Here is a 21,645-nt window from a genome sequence, read left to right as displayed (position 1 = left end):
GTTTTCATCCAATCGAAGGACACGTAAATGTTGAATTGCAGTTTAATGGCACACCAGTGCTGGGTTCCCACTGGTTCTTACGGGATGTAGATTTTCCGAGCTTCTACATTGGCGTTGGCGAGTGAAAAGCTTTCCTGGTAGCTGTTTTCGTGACAAACTTAGCAAAGATGTGTGGAGTGCATTAAATAACGAACAGTGCATCAATGGATGCCAAAGGCTTTTCCAGAAGTGTGAGTTGAAGTGTCGCACTGTGCTATAAAAATAATTATACAAGTTTTTGAATAAGTTATTGAGTAAGATACGTTTCACCATTAATTTTCATAATAATAAACCGAAAATAATCTTCGTTGGAACATTTGTGAAATTAAACTATAGTAATGCAATACACTTGAAGGACATCAAACAGAATTATTCAATTGTACATTCCTTTTAAATTTACTACAATCGTTTAAAAGAAAATGCAAGGAAAATTACCAATAATTATACCAACACAAATGATTAACCATCATTGCAACTGTTCTCACTAGCTTTCCATCATTGCATTTTCTGTTCAACTTCCAATGCTCTGGTGAATAGCGGCACGGTGAATACCGGTGATATAAAATCGTTCTCACACACCCATACTCTCGCAGCTCGCAGCCGGCAAGCATCGCTTTCATAGTGTGCAAGCGAGCGAGTGTGTGTGGTGAATATAGGAAAAATTCTACCCTGCACGCTGCTTCGGCTTTCGGTGTACGGCAAGCCGGCATACGCGAGAGTGAGCGAGCCAACGACGTGCGTTGACGCTCCCATCTCTCTCTCTCACCCGTGCAGCGAGAGCGCCGGACTGTGTGTGCGCGAATGTCGACTTCGCCGTCCGTCCCGGCATCGATCGAGCGTCGGTCGCAGTAGCGCTGCGTTCGGCGGTGTTTCGTTAGTTGCGTTTTCGCTTTCATCGGAGCAAGTTGGGCAGCAGGAAGCGCCGGAGCAGCGAGAGTGTGCCAGACGTGTGCGTGTGCGAGACGAGTAGGAAGCAGCACGTGAGGAAAACGAACCAAACGGGCAAGCGAGCGTTCACTTTCGTCGCGGCTTTAGTTTTTCCGTCAACATTTTCTCCAAGTGCTAGAAGTTGTGTGGTTGCGAGCGTGTGTGTGTCCACCAATGTTGTGTGAAAAGTGAACAGCTCTTGGAAAAGCGCGTTGTCCATCGAAGTTGAAAGGTGGCAGAGGTCGTGTATTTAGGCAGCCGGTTGTGCGTGCGACTAATTCTTTTTAATGGAGTTGAAACAAACGGTTGCTGCGAAGACGACGACGACGACGACTGCGAGTATCTTCGAGGAAGACTGCCTCATAACCGAACCGTGGAGTGCGAAAGCAATCAGTGGCAGCAGCAGCAGCAGGAGCGAACTGAGCAGCGGTAAACAACCTCCGGTGACGTTGCGACCGTGTCGTTGCCAGCGGTCAGCACCGTGAACCAGGGCGCGCGCTCATTGCCAAAAATCTACCTCGTTTTCTATAGTTACAAAAACAAAAAAGAGAGGACACAGGAGGCTGCACCAGCTGTGAAAAGACAGGCCAGCGCAGCTAGCTCGCATACTCAGTAGGGGGCGAAAACGGTGTGCCCACTTGGATGATTTTTCCACAAAACCCCGTGCGCCCCGTATCCAGCTTTTCTCGGTTACTACAGTGCGGCTCCGTTCAACGACATTATTTCCCGCGCGATTGAACTTTCCGTGTCAGCGTTCGTGTGAGTGAAAGCAAAAATCGATGTTACAGCATTTTATGCTCCACTGCCAGCAGCTTCTTCCCACTCGTGCGGTGTGTGACATCGACAGTGTTGTGTTTGTGCGCGGGGTTTTCTCTTCGAGAGCAGAAGAATCCCTGTCCGGAGCAAAAGAGTGCGTGACACGACGATATTACCCCAAACTCACGAGTTACCTCAGTGTAAACTAGGTTGTACGTTGAGAGCATATAGCGCCGATGAAGTAGAATTGTGTGTCCCAAGTCCCAACCGTCGAAGTACGCGAATGAACACAGGCGCTGTTTTGGAGGAAAACGCAGAGTAGGTGTACCGACCAAACACGCCGCACGGCGAAGCTTTTCCCGTGCAACCGGCTCTCGAAACTAGGGAAAAAGTTCCAAGTGAAGGAAGCGCTTAGCAACAACGCAGCAGGCGACGACGTGCTCCTAATGTGGACGGGTGGCTCCAATCGGGTGTACGGTTTGGTTCCGCGAATCAGTTAGAAGTTGTGCACGGCAAGAATATTCTCGTATACCCCGGCAATAAATTGTATATGCACCCCATTTGTTTGTGCGGTGTTTTCGCGTGAGCTTCTTGTGTGTTACGTTGTGTTTTTGTTGTGTGTGTCGTGTGCGAATGAAGGGAACGAGGAAAAGAGGTGCGAACTTGTGTGCGTGTTTAGCAGATAGAACCTTCTGAACGAGAGAAGAAGAAATCCAGCGGAAACCAAGTAGGCAGAGAAGTGAAAACAAAAACAGTACAATAAAACGCACATATTCCGTAGAAAATGTCAGGCAAGAGGGCCCTTTTTACAGGCTTTCCAATGTCCTCGTAAACAAGAGCACGCAAAAAAGTTCTAGACAATCCGTTTTTGTATTGCGTGAAAGTCAAGACGATTCCAGCGAAAAGTGTCTGAGGTGTGTGCATGTGTGTTACCAGACATGTAAGATTTTTCTTATGAAGTAGGCATTGGTGTGGAAAGACAGTGTTTTTGCGGGAAGAAGAGAAAACGCACTATTGAACTCCCCTGCGTCCGCTGTAAAACGCCCGCGAGCGTTTTAGGAAGAATCCAAAAATTGATAATCAATTGCTGTTTGGCGGAGGGTCGTTGCTCGCCACGATGGCACCGTTACGTGCAGGAAGAACCGCTATTGGCGAGGTTGGCCCAATCCAGCTTCCCGCCCTGGTCCCATCGACCACCACGTCGCTCGGTGGCGTTTACGATCCATTTTCCTGGGGCGTAAGCGGTGACTCCGATCATGGATTCGAGTCGTCCCAGTCGGGCGATGGGTCCGGTTCGGAGGGTGCCGGCATGGTACGCTGCTGCATGCCGATCGGTGAGTGTGTGAAGCCCAAGGGCAGCAATCTATTTTCCGAGCTGGGCGCTATGATCAATCTGGAGGATCTGCGAGAGTGCGTACGGGTGCAGTGTAGCAACGAGTCGTGCACGGCCGGTCAGTACATGCACCGGGAGTGTTTCGATCGGTGGGAAGACGAGGTGCTCAACTATCTGAAGTCCACCGGTCGGGCCCGGTCCTGGTCGGACAAGCAGCGGCATCAGTACCTGTGGACGAAGAAGGGTTACGATCTGGTGCACAAGATGTGTGGCTGCAAGTGTGGACGTGGTCATTTGAAGAAGGACCTTGACTGGAACGCTCCTACCACGGCTTCAATGTTTGGGCGCGCACTCGTCGGAAATGGTGGCGGTGGTGTTATTGGAGATGGTCCTATGGAAACTGGCGGAATGCTTGGACCGATCGGTGGTCGCGAGGATGAAAACGCAAAGAAGCAGAAGAAAAAGAAGAACCGGCATAATCAGAAGCTGGCCATTTCGACGAGCGCTAGTAGCAGTGCTAACAGTAGCGCTACCAGCAGCCCCAACAGCCAGCAGTCTCAGCAGCAGCAACAGACGCAACTGATGCTGCAACAGCATCATCAGCTGCAGCAGCAACATCAAACTGCTGAAGAGTTGCTGTCGATACTGAGCAAGATCAGGGTGTCGACGCCCAATGCTGCTACCCCGATGCGCCGCAATGCTAACCATCCACCCGGTCTTGGTGGGCTGATTATCAATGGGATTCATTCGCATCTTCAGCAACAGCAGCAGCAGCATCTGCACCATGGTGCGACCATTCCGGGCGGTATGTCCTCTGCCTCGGCTCGTATGCGTGCCAACAGCCTGTCGTCGATCAGCAATGGGTCCTGCACACCGCCCGCTTCGTCGATCGGTGGTTCGGAGCAGTCGATCTCACCGATCCACAACCAGGCACCGAGCCCGGCCATCATTGCCAAGCTACCTCTGACGCCCAAGTCGAAAGTCGAGCTGTATTCGGAGCGTGTTCGGTAAGTGAAGAAATTGTTTTACCTTTTTATTAAGTTTAAGAATATTAATAAGAAATATTAATGATTTTGAGGATATTTTACTGGCGGAAATTATAGTTGTGTCATATACAACACACTTCGCGGAAAGCTAATTACTTCGTGGAAAATTTATTTGCAAGCATATAATTACTCCCCTCACGGTTTCTTTCGAATTTGTAAAACCCTGCCTTTTCTAACTTTTCTAACCTTGGATAACAGCTGATAGATTATGATACGGGTTTTCCTTTGGTCCTCGGCGATGCTCTCTCGCTCGTGCTTTTTTTTGTTGCAAGTAACTCACCGAACCCCGCCGGGTGTGTGTTCATCCATTCCGGTGTAATGCGATGGAAAATTTTTCCCCGTTTTTCATCATCGCCATTCTTCGACGACTCGCAGGCTCTATTTTCTCTGCCGCAGAACACCCAACAGGAGAGAATGTTGTAATGCTACTCGCTCTCCTCACATTTTCACACCGCGCGACGCAACTACACACAAAAGCTTTTCGCGAGCAAAACAGTGTAAAAATCACCCTCAGCTGTGCTGGCCTATTGCAAGGTGGAAAAGGGAAGCTGTGTGTACCCAGAAGAATCAAAGGCGAAAGGCAGGTCAAGGAGAAAAGTGTCGTTTTTCATTGCCTCGTCGGGCGAGCGCCGGTTTGGGCTGACGAAACCAGAGGGAAATGCGTAGAAGAAAGGCCTACACCGAGAGAGAAGCTCGACCGGTTGTGGCTGTTTTCCGTGGGGGAGGATACAAAACGGATACTAGGCAAGAGGCCTTTTTCCCTTTCAAGGAGCTCGCTCCATCTCCCTAGGCCGTGTTTTCTTTGTGTTGTTATGAAAATCGACTTTCCACAAGTGGGAGTTGACCTTGGTGCGATGGTGTTACTGTTTGTGCCATGTTTTCCCGCACGAGTTTATTGTTCCGCGTTTCTCACCTCCAAGATATTTTTGTGGGGCGATTGTTTGAGGAGATGTACACACACTCACCGGGAACTTTGCTCTGTAGACAAGGCTCGGCGCTCCCTGTTGCACAATTTCTCGGCCACCGATAAGAAAGGGCAACACAAGTCTGGGTGAATTTTTTAATCGCCTTGTTTTGTGTGGTGGTTGTGCATTACATTCCGAGGAAACTGAAGAAGATAAAATTTTATCGGTCGCTCAGTTAATTCACCACCAACAGCCGCGCACCACAATTGCCCTCCTTTTTATTTTGTGCCGAAGAAAATCTACCGAAACAAAGAAAGAAAATTTAGCAGACATTCAATTTCCCTTGTTTCGATACAAATGTGATACGTTTTCATTTTTCTCTATGTGGTGAGGTCACAAATTGGGAGGGAGCGGGATATCACAGGGGATATCTGCCATTAGATATCGATCGATGCTTGTTGGGTATTGTGCTTTTGGGGGCAAAAATGCGTAAGAGCATGCCTCAGGCTAGCTTTGAACCATTCTTTTCCAAAATGTGACTTAATTATTTGGTGCGGCAGTTATTTTTTCATCCTACTGTCAATCCTTTATCATAGTCGCACCTCTCTTTTCTTTGTACCCGACACTGACATTGTGCAACAGGAAGAAAAAGGTATTCAATTTGTTCACGGAAAGAAGAGTATCTCGATGGGAAAAATCAACGTCCCAAAAAGGTGCAAAAAAGCTCTATAGAGCAGCACAGCTGTACGGAAGGTGAAAAGCGTTGGTTAGATTTTGGGATTTCATTCGACCTACTACTACAGCATAACGTCTGAAATCTTTTGCTGATGCTTTTTGGTCGGGGATCGATCGATTCACGTTGATTGGACGGGAAAACATTTGTGTAGAGCAAAACAAACGCATAAAGTTTTCCCTTCCCATGGAAGGTGGCCGTGCTGTCGAGGAAATGTTAAGGGTTGTGTTTGTTTGTTTTGTAATTTCTTTGCCCTTTTTTTACCAAATTGGCAATGACGGGTGTGTTCCAACACGATTTAGAAATGTTATTTTGTGAATGAGAATCATTGTCGGAGCTTTTGAGAGTTTTGAGGTTAAAATTTTAGACGTCCTCGTTTCTTCTCTAAATCATCGCAAAATCTTTAAGTTCTATTATTAAGATTAAGATAAAAATAACCAGAAAAACTATAAAGAAATGAGACATAAAACCGGTATTAAAATATTGTGTAACTATTTGCTCCTAACAACACCCCACCCAACTCGGGAGGGTCGTGCTCGATTTGCTGGCATTTGTTCCCTCTTGCCTTCCTTGCGTCTAGCCGCAGGACGCAAATGATCATCTATCACGGGAGACGAAGATGACGAGGTCTCGGGTTATGGTAATGACCTAGAAATTATAAACCGGTTCCCTTCCGAGGAACCAAACCGCCAACCTTTGCCCAGCAGCCAACCGAGTGGGCACCTCATATCAGCTGCGTTTTATAGATCACTTTTGAAGTTGGATTTGTGGAGCAGAAGGATGTAAACGATTTTATACCCTGTAACACATGCCCTGTAGGCGAACAGCTAAACATTCTCTCATTAACTGTGCTCAACCCGGATGCGTTGCATCCATAAAACACTCATCGGCAGATGATGATACGCTCAAAGTTCGTGACCAACCGTGTCAGCAAACCGCTTAATTGCAAGCTCGTGCCACCACACTTGGGGTCATATGGGCCTTTTTGTACAGGTGTTTTCAGCTGCTGCAAAATGATTAATTTGGAGCTGCAGCTGTCCCGAAGTTTTTGGCGGTTTTACATTACTGGTGTGATAAACGTTTACACTCCATGCGCTTTTGTTATGTTTCGTTCTTCAGCAAGAGGTGGTGGTATTATGGATGGTGTACTGCTGTTACTGGCGGAAATACAGTTTGACACACAATTATTAACGCGCCACCTTACTCGGAGGGTGCAGTAGTGCGTACCAGCCAGAGGTTTTAAATAATAGGCCAGCATAGTGGTACGATATTTCAACAATTTTATTTGTTGTGTTTCGTTTCGTTAACCGACACCACGTTGTGAAGTTCTGCTGCTGCTGCTGCTGTTGTGTTACAACCTTCAACCATATGATGTGTTAACCTTGAATTTTAAGTTTTGTCAAAAGAATCGTTTGCGTTGACTGACGACAGTGTATGGTGGTGGTGGTGGGTTTTTGTTGTTGTTCCCTCTCTCTCTCTCTCTCTCTGTTCGATTGACGGTTGGGTCGCATATTAAAACAATATGTCACGGCACAGAGTACTGCAGAGGGTTCCCCGGGCCAAAACTCATTTGCGTTTGTGTGTGTGTATGTTTTATTTTTGTAATTGTAACTCAATACATCAACCTGCGATGCGTTGTTTTAGTTTTTTTTTTTTGGGGGGGGGGAGGCTCAATAGTAGAAATACGGTGCTTGTAATATAACTCCCCTTACTGCTGTTGAAGAGCACAAGATGCGTGAGCCAAACCCCTTCTTCTCATCAGCATCAGAGGGGGTGGATGGTTCGGCTAGGGTTCGCTAGTTGCCAATGTTGATTTGCACGGGGTTCGGTTTAACAAAAAAAAGAAGTGTATGATAATGAGCGTTGGTGTTCGCACACGGTGTCAGTTTTGGGTAAAATGTATAATCACCAGAGAGACACCCCTGCCTGGCGCTCCGTGGGAACGCTAGGTGGCAAATGCATTAAGTGACCAGGGTGTGAGGCAGGCAGGTGGTAAGTCCATAGAGAGGTTCGCCTGCTTTGCTTGCTCGATTTAAGGGTAGTGGGTTTTTGGTGTTTGGTAGCGATTGATAACCTTGAAGATTTGGAGCAGCGTTTCCGCAAGACACGTCGGTTCGCTTTGAGGGTTTTTGTGGTTGTTGTCTCGAAACCAACTGATCGTCTTGCTTGTACGAGTTTAATAAATTGTGTGATGATTGCTATATTATAATGTAGCAATTAAACTAGATTTGAAGACCATTTGATTTTTATTTTGTTCAAATAAGCAGGCTTCCCTCACAACACACACAGTATTTGAAGTTTGCATACAACGGCAGTTGATCATAAATTAAAATAATGAGCCCCCCCCAAATGCATATTCAAAACGATTTGATGAAACTCAAGGACAAAGGAGACGGTGTGTGTTTGCATTAAAGCGGTACGAATCGGCTCGGCGGAGCCGGCAAGCTTTGTTTCTATTCTTCAAAACAGAACCGAATTTTAAGAAGCGTGTGCTGTGTGATCCAATATTTAACATACCTACTGACCTCGAAACTCACTATTTTGCATGTGACCAAAAATTTAATCACCCAAAATGAGCGCACTTCCAAACGGCGGCGGGGTCCACAAACCCTTGGGTTGCTTGGGTAAGCGCAAACACGAACTCGCTCAATTTCGTCCAGCTACTTAAGTTTGGGGGGCAGACCTCCGGTGGTGATCATGGCGCTTCTGGTAAAGTTTTCCGTATACTTGGTCGCTCGCCCCGCTTACCGAGGTCGAGTGCGCGTTTCGTCAAGCGGGTTGACCTCTGTTAGGGTGGTCCCGCCGGCCTCACGCCATTTGGAGTCTTTCTAACGGCAATAGAAAACGATGCAAATTGACAAGAGAGTGTGACTAACGCTGTGGGTGCGTAAGGAAGGTTTTTTTTTGTGTTTCCTATCTTAAGTAATCAAATTTATCACCTGTCAAGGAAACACCGAGCGCGCGCAAGGTGGGAGTCACTTACGTAAGTGTGGTCATCCTTCTTCCCCTCTCTATCTCTCCCTCTCGCGCCCTGCTTTAAGTTTCGGCAAGCAATTAGTAAAAAAATGTGTCCGTTCCAATCAGCTATACATGCCGGCGGCGGCCGTGTCCAGTCGAGCTTATTTGTGACCCTCATGTTTTATCGCGCACCGCTTGCTCTGGCTGCCCGTATGCTATAGTTTAACATTCGAATTCGATTCACTTGGATGCGTTCGGATCTCGTAGGAAGGAAATGGAAGTCGAGGGTAATTAAGACGTTGAATGATCCTTGTCAATTTATACCAGCTCTCTTTGTTGAGATGTGAGTTGTAATTTTGTTAATTGTATTCTTGCTATAAAAATGAGACATCAGTTTTTTTTCGCGAAAGACGATCTTCACTTATCTGTGGATGTCTGTGGACTGTCAATAAATTTCCAAAAACTCACCCGTTTGAAGTTGAAAATTTTGAAAAGAAGTGGAAAAACACTTTATCGCCAGTTTCACTTTAAGAGATCTTTTCTTCGTTGCGGTTGACCTCGTTTCGTTCCATTCATACGCACCAGCAGTACCAGAGGAAGAAGGGAAATCCTTGATGCGCGCGCGCTACAAGGGATTTATTTTTTCAAACAAAAATCGTTCATCGCGCACCGCGGGTGGCTATCTGTGGTTGGGTTGGTTCATCGCCTTTTGGAGTATTTTCCGAAGGATGCTCTTTAATCCTGTTGCGTGAACGGAGAGCTAAGGATGAACCTTTTTTTTGGTGGTAAGGTACCACCTATTCTTAAGAGAAGGAAGAAGAACCGTGTAAGCTAACGGATATGCACACGGGTGTATGATCTATAGGGATAGATATCGGAAGAAAAACAATGAATGGAACGGCATTCAAGAAAAAGAAAAAGAAAAAAACGGTACGGGTTTTGTTCGCGATACTAATAAATCATTGGACGATTGGGGTTGCTGCTCTGTACCCAAAAAGGTTTATGAGAAAGCCAGGAAAGATCTGCTGCTGAAGCGCTATTCTCTTCCAGCATTTTGGGCGGGCAATCTTCCCTAAAGTGTTTGTTTACGCTTGAATGGTTTTCAATTGAGTTCTCCGTGCATGGTACTGGATCTCTGGGTAGAATTGGACTGTGTGAAGACTAGAATGTCGCTGAAAGGTCCTTCTAATTTCGATGTACCTCATAATAGGGATAGAGCAAGCCTGGTGGAAGACGAACATTTAATTCCACATTTAACCGTCTCGCTTATTTATTTAGTGTTTTTTACTTACTTCCATTACCTCCTCGGTTCATGTCTTACTTTTGTTCTTCCGTTTGATCCGTTTCCTTGTCTTATTTCCTCTTTCCAGTATTCTTTTGGTGTCTGTTGTAGCGTTGATAAAAATTGTCCTTTTATGTCGCACGCCGATCGAACGCGGTAATTCTTTTTTCATTACCGTCCACCACACACACCCACTTGAACCGATTGCATAATGATGATGAGCGCGCGCTGTACGGGGTGAGCGATGATTTATGCAAAAAGGCTGGTAACAGCTCAGCATGTCCTCGGGATGGGATGGTCCAATTGGGTTGACAATTGAATTTAGCGATTTTGTTTCCTCCACCGAAAATGCCTTCCACGGGGGAAGTTTGACTGTCGCAGAGGGGGGCAGTAGCGTGATACTATAATTTTGTTTTAAGTTTTTATTTCATTTTATTTTATCCTGTTGCTACTACCGGCCCGGCCCGGTGGCTGCCCGCATGCAACGTGTGGACTTTTTTTTATCTCCTGCCGGGAAAAATTAATCTCATTTGCATATTGATTGAATTCGTTTCGGTGGACCATCGCGCGCGTTGTCTCAGCAGCCGCTCGTATCGATAGTGGATTTCAAGGGAAATTTGTTTCAATTCTCCTTAAACGTACCAGAATGATGGCAGCATGAGAGAATTCTCGAGCTCTGGGGTGTGGGCTCCTGTAGATCAGCAAAGCGTAATGATTTGACTTGCCATTTAGAGTTTTCCCCAATTTGAGAACGATTCGAAGCTAATACATTATTAGCATTTTCCTTGTTCGCAATGTGTTTTAGTGGGAACGGTTAATGCGTGACTATAATTCTACGGTCCTAGAGAAGCAGGTGTCCACAGGAAGCTTTTATAGCGCATAACGATAAACTAATTCCATTACAACGCGCGACCCTTTGCCTACAGTTGGGAGCAACTGTAGTGATGGTAGTTTTTTCTTTATCACAAAAAAAGTTTCCTTCTTTTACACCCATGTTCTTTGCTTCTCGAAGAAACTGCTAGACTTAAAGAATAGTGTCAGCTCTTTGCATGATGCAACTTCTTGCACTCGCCAGTGCTCTGGTCTTGGAAACTGTACGATGCTGCGCTGTGGTTGATTGTTTGAAATGCGTATGCAAATGTGTCATCATCCCCTACCGAGTGCGCAATATTGGGACACGAACTTTGGCCAAATGGAGGTGGAGGAAAAGTTTTTCGGTCCAAACCAAACGCTGCTCATGATTGCTAGCATGCGGCAAGTAATCAGCAAGATGTGTTGGGTGAATTTAGGGGAAAACTTAACGATAGGAAACTGTTGTAATCAGCTAGCAGTAGTGGTAGTCAACAGTGTACGTGTGTGTGTGAGCACTTTATGCATAATATCATATGGAACGTTATTATGCCAATATACTGCAGCAAGTTTTTTTATAGCTCTGTTGTGCAGCTGAATCGCCTCCATACCATCTGCAAGAATCGCAGCAGAGCTTAACGTGGCTTTAAAATGCAGTAGAATCTTCCTTGAAGATTTTGGTTCTCTTGGCGCTGTTGTGGTTAACACGTTGGTATCCTTTTTTTAATAACCGGTTCTTTAATTGTAACCACGGCGGCGTAAAGGTTAGTTGTTTTGGTGATACTAGTCACGCTTCCTTTGTTTCGGTAGGTTAGTAAAAGTTGGGACCAATTCTTGTAATCAACTCGGAGAAGAAGCATGTTCAGAATCGGCAAGGTTGATATTTATAGAGAGAAGTACCTCGGTATGACTGTACGCCCGACATATATACCCAGCAGGGTGAATCATAAGCCATTCAACCGTTGAAGCCTAACATATACGCCTTTCGAACGTGTTGCCTGCGAGTGGAAAGCAAGCCTTATTTACAACCTGTTTCCCGTCACAAGAATACACTACACACTGGTGGTTGGCGATTGCCCGTTTTACGGCGTCCAGATAATGACCCAATTTTCGAACCATATTCCACGCTATCATGATTTGTGTATTTCCCCTGGCCTCCTGGCACATGGGTTCCTCACGTTTCAGCCAAGGACACGGTGTACATATGAGCGTAAAAATAGTGTTTACTCGCAACTCGTTGGCATTTAAAAGCTCGCTTTTTCTGCTGTGCCCCATTCATTTGGGGGTGTCCTCGTAGAGTTCGGTGGCCTTTTCGGTTGTAAAGCTTATAAGACGTCGGCTGTGCCACCAAGGCTTTATAGTATACCCTCGAGCGGTGGCGATCGGTAAAAGGATGGGAATTGTTAATTAGAGCGTGATAAACTTTCGTCTAGCGTGTGCGTGTCTTGAGGGGTTTGAAACCGGGTTGAAAGCGCGCGTCCTTTGTTCTTACTGACTACTTCCCATTTAATGGACCCCTGTTCCTTTCCCGTTAGCTTAATGCATCTCGTTGTTCGTCCGTGTGTGTGTTAACGGAAATGGGGTATTTTTTTATTTCTCAATTCACTTTACTCCCGGTCTGCTGCAAGGTAACAACACCCCGTGTTTCCCATGCACACTACTGGGTTCGTGCAATAAAAATTGCAACCGTAAAAATGACCGAAAAACATTCTCGCTCTCTCCGTAAACCAGCAGCCAAAAATACAATTTGCATAATTTACGATCGTTTGCTGTGTTTTGTCGGCACCCCAAACCCCCCCCCGGCAAAACCCCGTGACGGAACGGCATGGCGAGAACACACACACACACACATTTAATGTCCGGGTATCCTCTCACACTGGTGGTGTTGTGCGTCCCGTTGGGTGGTACGGCGGTCCTGGTTTTATCGCACTTGTCTCTCCATCGTTGATCCAATTTAAATTAAATATAACACCCAATTACTTTCGCGTCGCCGCTCTGTGTGTCGGCTCAATTGCCAACAAAGGAGACGCGGCTGGCTGGCTGGATGGGGTTATAGCAGTCTATCGCGTAACCCTGCTCCGGAACAGTGGGGTATCGTCGGCGGTGTCTTGGAAGGAAGCAGTCCGAATCGCGATCGCCGCGAGGATCGGATGGTTTTATGAACGCCTTCCGGTGTGGCGGGGCCAACCACCAAACGCTGGGTGGCGCTCGCGCTCTCAGGTTCATTGTGTTCCGGTGTCTTCGGTGTGTAGGCCCGGAAATGGAAGTGAAGAAAGCGGACGACCAAAACGCAAGGCACCGTTTTGTGTGGTCTTTGGTCACCCACGGTTGCGCCGCATGCTGCCTGCTATTATGATTTGGTATCTGATAGCAGATAGTAATGGTTTTGTGTTATAAATTTGAATAACTTGGTCTGATAAAAAAAGCGTCATTGTCTCAGTGCCCTCAAGAGCCTTATGACGATTTCGAAAAAAAAAATATCACTTTGATTGCGCAATAGACTAAGTGAACTTGGGCAACAGGCTTGAAAAGCATATTATCATAAGCTTCATATACATTTTAAGAATTCTGGAGGTTTCTATGCCTTGGATGTTATCGGAGTTGTCAGTGAACAATAACTGGGACGTGCTTTCTAAGCGTATTCTAATCAGCGAACTTCAACGGGCAGGTTCAATGAGTACTGCAAAATCTTACTTCCGTAAACGTCACCTAGAGACGTCTCGACGTGGTTTTCATCGAAATATCGACATCAGTAAACAGAGAGCATGCAACTGTTCACGGATCTCTGAAGAATGTGCCCGAATTATGATGCATTCTTCAACTGCGATGTGTGGATAGTGAGTGCACTGCAAGAGATGCAATTGTAGTTAGAATTGCTTCATCTAGCGAAATATGTCTTTTGTTGACATTTGCGAGAGTGCAACGTAAGGTTATAGTTATCGTCATCTTCAAACTTCACTTCGTTTGGTTTCACATTCCGATAAGGGGAAATGAAGAAACTGGATGTATATTGCGCCTTTAAAAGTAAATAAACAAACCGACCGACGAAATGTATACCGATCGGGGTAATAACATTTTAGAATATCATGCTGAATCTCTAGCGTGGAAGAATTGAACTAGCTGCCGAGCCCTTTAACAATTCCTTGAATGTTTTTTAGCTAGCGCCGACATTTTGTGTGTGCAGCTGCGTTGGTAAATAATCTCGTCATGATGGATAGTGCAATATTCGCTTTATTTGGAGGCCGATTTGATGTTTCTTGGCAGCATGAATGCAGTTCATTGTAGCAAACAGGAAGGGATGTACTTCCATACTATCGACGGGGATCGACGTCAAGCGTGCGTCTTGTAGCGGCGATCTTATCTTCCCTAGGTTGTTGATTCTTCAGAGGAAGAGTGAGTGTGTTCATCGACGGAGGTACCAGTCGTTGGATAATTCTTTGGCTATTGGGGGCGCCCCACGGGTGTTTCCTTTGCCTTGGTGGTGGAACCTTGCAGTTTTGGTTAAATATTGATCGGCAAAACTTGCGACGCGTTGCCTGTTTCCTTTACACATGATGACGGATGATAAAACTCGCTCGGTGTTGTTAAATGTTTCGACCGGCGCATCGTTTGGTTTGTTGTGTTTGGTGTTGCGTGTGTGTTGTTTCTTCAACATAATATTTTCTTAAGACGGCACGTTCCATCGCTAATGGAGGATGGGACACGGACACAAACTGCGCTTCGGCATACAGGAGGCGTCAGCCAGATGGCGCCACATGATCATCGTTTTCGACCCGCTTTTGTGGTAACATTGTGGTGACAGATTTCGGTGTATTGTTCTTCGTTTACCAGCGGGAAAGCAGCTCGCTGGGTAGTATCGTGATCTTGAAACCGTTGTTTTTAACCGCCACGTGTTCCAGATCGGGACATCGCGTAAGTACCGTCCATTCTTCAACGATCGATGTCTCCATTTGTCTCTCCTCTTTCGGGCGAAGTGTGTAATTGTTTCGCTATCGCTACGCGAAGCGAAGGGGACAAAACGCGTGTTCGGAAGAGGACGGCACCACGGTGGTTTATTTCAATTGTCTTATGCTTGCGCATACGCCGCATTGTGCGCTCGAAATGGTCGTATATTTCGAAAACATGTCTTTGATATTGGGCTTTTTTGGAACGTGGTTTCGTGGCTGGCCAACGAAATGATTTAATATGGAGAGCTCATCACCCGGGTTTGAAAAGTTTGCTAAGGGGTTTCTTGTTCCATATGTTATGCATAGTAATTAAGTTGCCCCGTCACCCAAGTGTGGCTACCCTACCGCTCGTTTCTGAGTTTTATATAGACAATTTTTGACCCAACCACCACCACCGCCGAAAGTCCAACACCGAAGTTGTCGGTAGGGGTATGGTGGTGCTTTGCGTTGAATTCCTTCAATTATTGTTCTGAGAAGGAAGAGGAACCGAAAAACAACTATTACGGAGGTTCAGGGACAAATGCGTGCAGACCGGCGCACACGCAGATCAAACGGCGGTGGTCAAGATAAGCTAACTAAAATGAGCAGCTTTATCGAATTTGGGTCCCCGGGCGCAGCTGTGTGTTTTGGGATCGAAGCGACTTCCGCAAACGTTGGGACGAGAAAATAGCGAGACCCGAGACCGCTGAGACTCGTGTGTGGCTTTTATTGCGCTTGGGATGGCAATCATAAATCTCAACTTGAAGCAACTGTGTCGGAACGGATCGGACATATTGAATATCGGAGGTATAGGTAGCTCGGTGAACAAAACGCGGGGATTGAAACCTGATCGGTTATGATAGAGGAGGTAGCATATAAGAGAGTCTTATTGGCAAATACTCATGGAAGATATTGTCCAAACTTTTCGACATGGTTGATCCTGCTGTTCATCAGCACTGGTTATTTCGAATGTGCTACTGAATATTCCAAACTGTTCTTTTTATTGCTAGATGTTGAAATACACTACTGTGAGTCTATCGTGATTCTTAGCGTTGGACACGTGGAGGTTGCTTTTGGGTAGCGCAAGAGTTTTCCCTCCTCGAATGCAGATAAGCCACGTTCGATCGCGTTTCGAGACATTAGTTTCGTATGTTGCACAATAGTTCGAGGGGTGTCAGAGGCTGTGAAACAGGCGGAGGGTCATCCAGTCGCAGCATCATCTGCTGCGCGTCTTTTACTAAACTAGACTGACGTTGGTTTTTTTTTCTCACATGCATAATGTGATCGTGCGTCATTCACTGCTTCGGAACGCGTTTGCCATGGTCCTAACTCTCCCCGACCGTGGTCATAAATATGTTTGTAGAGTTGATGGCAATCGGAATCGAACAAATGTGACCCGAAACGTGTGTGTGTGTGTTTTTTTTTTTTTTTTTTTTTTTTTTTTCTCATAAAGAACGGCCTGGCCGTATTGCTGTGTGTGTGTTTTTGTTTTGGGTAAAAAACAAGATTAAAATGTATAGAAAAAGGATAGTTTTTTTTTTATTTTATTTTTCGAAGCTCCAACTCATGCTGTGTGGACCGTGGCCATACTTAGCCGGCACTATGGATCGTCGCGCTTGTAAGAGGGGTACCCCCATTAAAGGTGATTTGGGTTAATTTTCATTTGGAGCTCTTTTTTTTATCGAAATCATAGACCCAAAATGCAGGTATCTATCACGGGGGCCGGTTTGCTGCTAGATACCCTCTGTGTTTATTCGCAAACCACCACCCCGGCTTTGGACGGTGTCTTAGAGAAGCGGCATCTTGGCCTTGGTGGCGGCACAGACTTCGTTCGGTTTACGATCCTGGGAACGTTTGTGGTTTAGACCTTGGAACACGTATCCAAGAAGCATACGTCCGACAAAACTAATTCTATGCATGGTAACACGGCTAGATCTTATGTTGATGGTGATCCCTAACTCCTGTACAACATATATCCGAAGTTATGTGTTTTCCTAAAGCGATTTATAATAAAATTTTAACGCTCGTAAAAAAAATCCCTCATCCTTGACGTCAAACAGGCTCTTCGGACCCTTTAAAGTTGCTCAAGAAATATGTTCTTGACAGTAGTTTGTTCTTGAGAACGATGGCGTAAGATGTGTGAATTGTTGTCCTAGTTATGAGATAGCACCGCATCAGAATTGACTGATTTCCTGCACACCTTCGGTGGTGCTGCTTATACTCGCCTGCGGAGGTGGCCAGACACCTCACGACTTTGCTTGAACTAGTTGTTGTCTGTCACACACCGCCATCGCAATTAGCCCTAGGACACACGAACGCATAGCTGATGTAGATGGTACGATTTTATAGCTGTGCCTTCCTGTCAATTCCTACTAGAGGGGGAGTACTTCCTCTGAAGGGCGTCATTGGCGTCCTACTCACGCACTTGAGGGTAACCCTTCTGGTGTAGTCATTCGCCACCAAGTAATTGTGTGGTATGGTACAAAAATGGAGCGCTGCCGATTGAGTTTTGGTTTACCCTATCCTATTGTGTCACCACCATGCTTGGCCTCTGTAGGAAAGCTGTACGTGTCTGGTCTCGTTTAGGGGACTCTCTAGGAGGTTTTGGAGGTGTCTAACCTCGTTTGGTCGGGTGAGATTCTTTACCAATACTCCGTCGGTCGGTGCAACAATGTGTATCCGATGATTGATTATCTAACCATCGTCCCAGACATGCTGCTAGACAGTCATTGCTTGTATTGGTGATTTACCCCTGTCAGGCCCTGGGGTGTTCCCGGTAGCGATCGATACGGCGTAGCAGAATTGTGCTCGTTGTTGTAATGTTGCTGCGGTTCGGCTTTGGCAGGTTCCTGGTGTGTAAAGGAAATGATTCGCAAAAGTTCGATCTTTCTCTCAGCGCCACAGGCAAGCGGGAAAGCTGAAAACCACATTGGGTGTCGTTGTACTTCCACCCAGAATACCATGCGTCTGATGCTGGTAAGGCAAATGATTAATTACCTTTTCGCGTTTCGGTCAGTCACTGTCTGCAGGGAACGCGCTAAACCTAACCACCACACACGTACATGCCGAAGCATGCAACTACGCAATCGATAATGCAATAAAATTGCGCTCATTCCGCGTGTGTTGTGTTGTGAACCTGCGAACCCCCATCTGCAAAATGCGAACATCGTTAAGCGATATATAATTAGCGTCGGGACGGCGGCTGGTAGATGTACGAATTGTTTCGCCGAGTGTGTGTGTGTCCGTGTTGGGGTCTATTTTTATATCGGGACTCCGAAATTGCATGAAACTCATCCAATCGGGGCCAGTAAACGTGTGTTCGGCGCGCGTCTCGTGAGAGCTGTCCCATATATTATTGCTGTAAGACGACTAACCGGAAAGAGCGCGCGCGGCGGCGGTGAAGAACCTGGCTGGAGTGGAGCGGAGGAAGAAGCCGCTTCTTTTCTTCGGGCACACATCCCTTGTGGAACGACGTGGTCTTCAGTTGTTGTCCATCTTTAGACTCTCGCTTTTAGGAGTTGTGTGGAGTGTGTACGATCTTGATCGTTCCCAGCGGGATGATGTTGGTGAACGCGCGGTCAGTCTATAGCTGCTTTTACGCCTATGATTTATATCGTCAAATTATCCCCGGGTCCGTTGGTGATTATTTCCAAGGTCACAGCTGGCAGAAGGGGAAACGTTTCTCTCGACACGACCGGGGAATTTGGCGCTAGACGTTGATGTTCCCGTGATAGGATGTGAATCGAAGTGTGAGATGTTCGAAAGGCAATAGTTATCGGACGCAATGTTGGAAGCACAATATATGGTTCCCCTCGGAAGAATTCTTACGCATGGGGGACACGATCCCAAAACAGTTGGAACGATTAAACCGCTCTTGTGTCATTGAAACCGGCTTATAGAAAACACAAAATGTCACGCAGGTCTCAGTGTGGTGAGGCTTAAATTTGATTCGTTTCGGTTTGTCATTGTTTGCGGGCGATTTTTCGATCTCTTCTGGCGTTGCGTTATGTGACTAACTAAGTGTGATATTTTGTCTTCCACTCTGCACAGCTATGCTACGTTAGTGCTTCTGCAGCAGCAGCACGGCTGTAAATTCTTACAACTTAATAATGTTGTTATTTTGTTATGTTTTCCCATTGCCAACCAGCTTCAACTTTGCGGACAATCTCTCAGCATTACGAAACGGGCGAAGGAGTAATCGATTGAGTAATCGCAGGAATGTTGATTCGCGTATCGTGAAGAATTGCTCAAGGAACGATCTGTTTCAATCTCCACATCTCGCGTTCCTCTTCGTCGCCGTTAATGATGGCGTGTTCTCTTTCGCCTAAGAGCCTCTACCGCAGCAGCAGCAGCTTTGTTGTGGAGTAGATTTCCGCAGTTTGGAGGAAGTGGATTCGACGCTTAAAATGTATGCCAACGGCGATGATGCGAAGGAGGAGGAGGTGGTGGTGTTGTTGCTGGCGCGCAGTTCGTGATGTGGTTGGGGGGGTTCGTTTATTTTGGAATCAAACACCAAAGAGTAAACGGCGCAACGCGAGGAGAAGGAGGAGGAGGAGGACCCTTCCACCACCTTCTAACCACCCTCCCGCTCGCTGTGATACACGGCACCTCATTTGGCCGTTTCTTCTTGGTTGGTCTCAATGTCAAGGTTAAAAAGTGCTGAGTAGTTGCGTGTGTGTGTGTGCTCCGCTGTTGCTGGCTGGCTGGCTGGCCGGCTGTGTAGTTGTGCGCACCATTCGCAATTCGTTCCGGTGGCGTTTTGTTTTCTTTCGAGATACTCTCGCCTACTTCTTTGGACGTGTTTTGCTCTGATGGTTGCGCAGAGCTTCGCGAGTTCTGTGTGTACACGCGGCCCTGTGCTCATCGTGTTGTGGCCAGCAAACTTCTTCGCATCTTGATGATTCGCGTCGGGGCTTGGATTCGTTTCGGTCTGCTCGCGGATCAGAATGGTTGCGTTTGTGTATGCGTATAGTATGTGAGAGTGGTTTTTGAACGAGAGGTAGTGGCGTTGAAAGCAAATGCAAAAACACGTCCTCCTCCTCCCATTCACGCACATCCCACCACCCCCTTCTTGGTTTGTGTGGATTTACGTGTAAATCTTGAATGGTTTTGGGATGCAATGGGAGTTTTGTTTTGTTTTTTGTTTTTGCTGGTGGAGGCACATTTTTACATTCCATTACTTGCTGCTAATCTTGGTGTTCGGTCCGTCTGTGAAGATATGTGCAAAGGTGGCTCTGTGTGCGTGTGCTCGTAGTAGCGTAAATATTTTTCACAATTTTCTGTCTTGCTTTGCCTTCTTTTCGCCCTATGCTTTGTGAGGCGTGCATAAATCCACGCTTGAGGAACAGTCAACAACAAGAAAAAAAGCTTTGGGAGAAAACATATTAGATAATATGCGCGATTTGTGTGCCGCATGCCTTTTTTTTTCTTCTACACACACATCTTCCATTGCGCCGACGGTTTATCCTTTACCGGGGCATCGTCGACGGAATCTCCTTAGGTTCTTGAATTCTTTGAATTATGTTACCGTGACTCTTGCTTTCACTGTTGCTCGGATGCCTTTCTTTTTGTGTGTGTTGGTATTCCGTACAAAAATATTACAGATTTTATGCCCTTCTACACCTTGTGGGAGCATACCCCGATTGTTGCAGTGTTGTGAGGCCCGCTGCAAAAATGAATTCGCGTCACGTAGCAAAACGCGGGACATCGGGTAAATGATGCCGGGCATGCCGAATATTAAGAAAGAGGAAATCACGATTTGTTCCCGGTTACGTTTGGAAGTTTTTGCTATTGCTAGTCTTGTCTGCGCCTCAAACGCCAGACTGGTTGTCCGGGGCCGGGAAAGACAGATTGCCGGACAACGGTGGCTTTGGTCCACAGGTGAGAGAGGGAGCGTCTTGATTGAGCGAAATATTTCGACTACTTTGTTGGCGATATGTTGTTGTCTCGGTCGTCTGTTTGTAGAGGCTTTGTGTGAAGTTAAAAAATGTGCTCAAGTGGGTATAAAATCTAGGTGGAACGTTTAAAGGTGATTCGTTAAGAGTGGCTTCACGGATGGAGATGTGTTCCGATGCCGTGGTGTGATAAATCGGATGGGTGCGTTGCGTCGTTCACACTTGAAATATCTGATGGTATGCTCAGAAGCAGCAGGTTCGGGAAACGAGAGATTCGACGAGACTTCCCCGTCTGTTTGCGCGAATAGTGTTAACCTTGACCGCTGACGATGCGGCGCATAGTCACACATACTCCTCTCCACTTTTTCCTGGTCTTCTCCTGGATCTATTCGAAATCAATCAATTTGAAGCATGTGTATTGGTTACCGATGACTGGTTAGTTTTTAGCCAATGTTTATGGTAAACAAAACCGCGCCTTCGCTTTGCTTAGGTTTGGTCGGCTTTCCATGAAGTTCTCGCATGTCCACTCTAATGGGTTTGCTAAACTGCGATCGGGTCGGCTGGCCTCACACAACTAAACACTATCGATGAATCATGCGAAAGTTTGAGCAAGTTCTTCTTGTGATTGATTTTCTCTTATGCAATGTGTGGTTTGCTCTTGGCTTACTGTTCCCTCGATTTCCCTTGAACTTCAAGCATGGTGGTTGGCCTTTTACGCATGTCCTCCAGCATGGAATTGGGTGCTCGATTCCACGAGACAACGTTTGATTTTGAAGTACGATCAAACCGCATTCGAAATTAAAATATAGTAAACGTAAGTTAGAATGATTGAGTTGTATGCTACCGTCAGTTACTTTCACACGTTTTTATTGCATGACATACATGATACGAAAGCGCTTTTAATAACCTTGAGCCCAAACTTTGTTGTCTTGTGGTGTAGATTTAATTGCCTTTTTCTTCTTTTAAACTGCGATAAGAAAAGCAACGAAATGCAATC

At 46.2% G+C, this 21,645-nt stretch overlaps 1 protein-coding gene across 1 annotated transcript in view; it reads left to right on the top strand.

Annotated features, from left to right (window-relative positions):
• Positions 1 to 806: 806 nt before the first annotated feature.
• Positions 807 to 21,645, top strand: part of LOC118505448 (headcase protein) — a 108,035-nt gene continuing 87,196 nt past the window's right edge. Inside the window, exon 1 of the mRNA XM_036041247.1 lies at positions 807 to 4,062. Within this exon, the coding sequence (XP_035897140.1) occupies positions 2,840 to 4,062 (1,223 nt within the window). The 5' untranslated portion in view covers positions 807 to 2,839. The remainder of the gene's footprint in view (positions 4,063 to 21,645) is intronic.

The sequence above is a fragment of the Anopheles stephensi genome, chromosome 2 (genome assembly GCF_013141755.1).
Source record: "Anopheles stephensi strain Indian chromosome 2, UCI_ANSTEP_V1.0, whole genome shotgun sequence".
NCBI classification, from domain to species: Eukaryota; Metazoa; Arthropoda; class Insecta; order Diptera; family Culicidae; genus Anopheles; species Anopheles stephensi.
The sequence above is the reverse complement of the archived record's forward strand: the minus strand, read 5'-3'. Positions and strand labels throughout refer to the sequence as shown.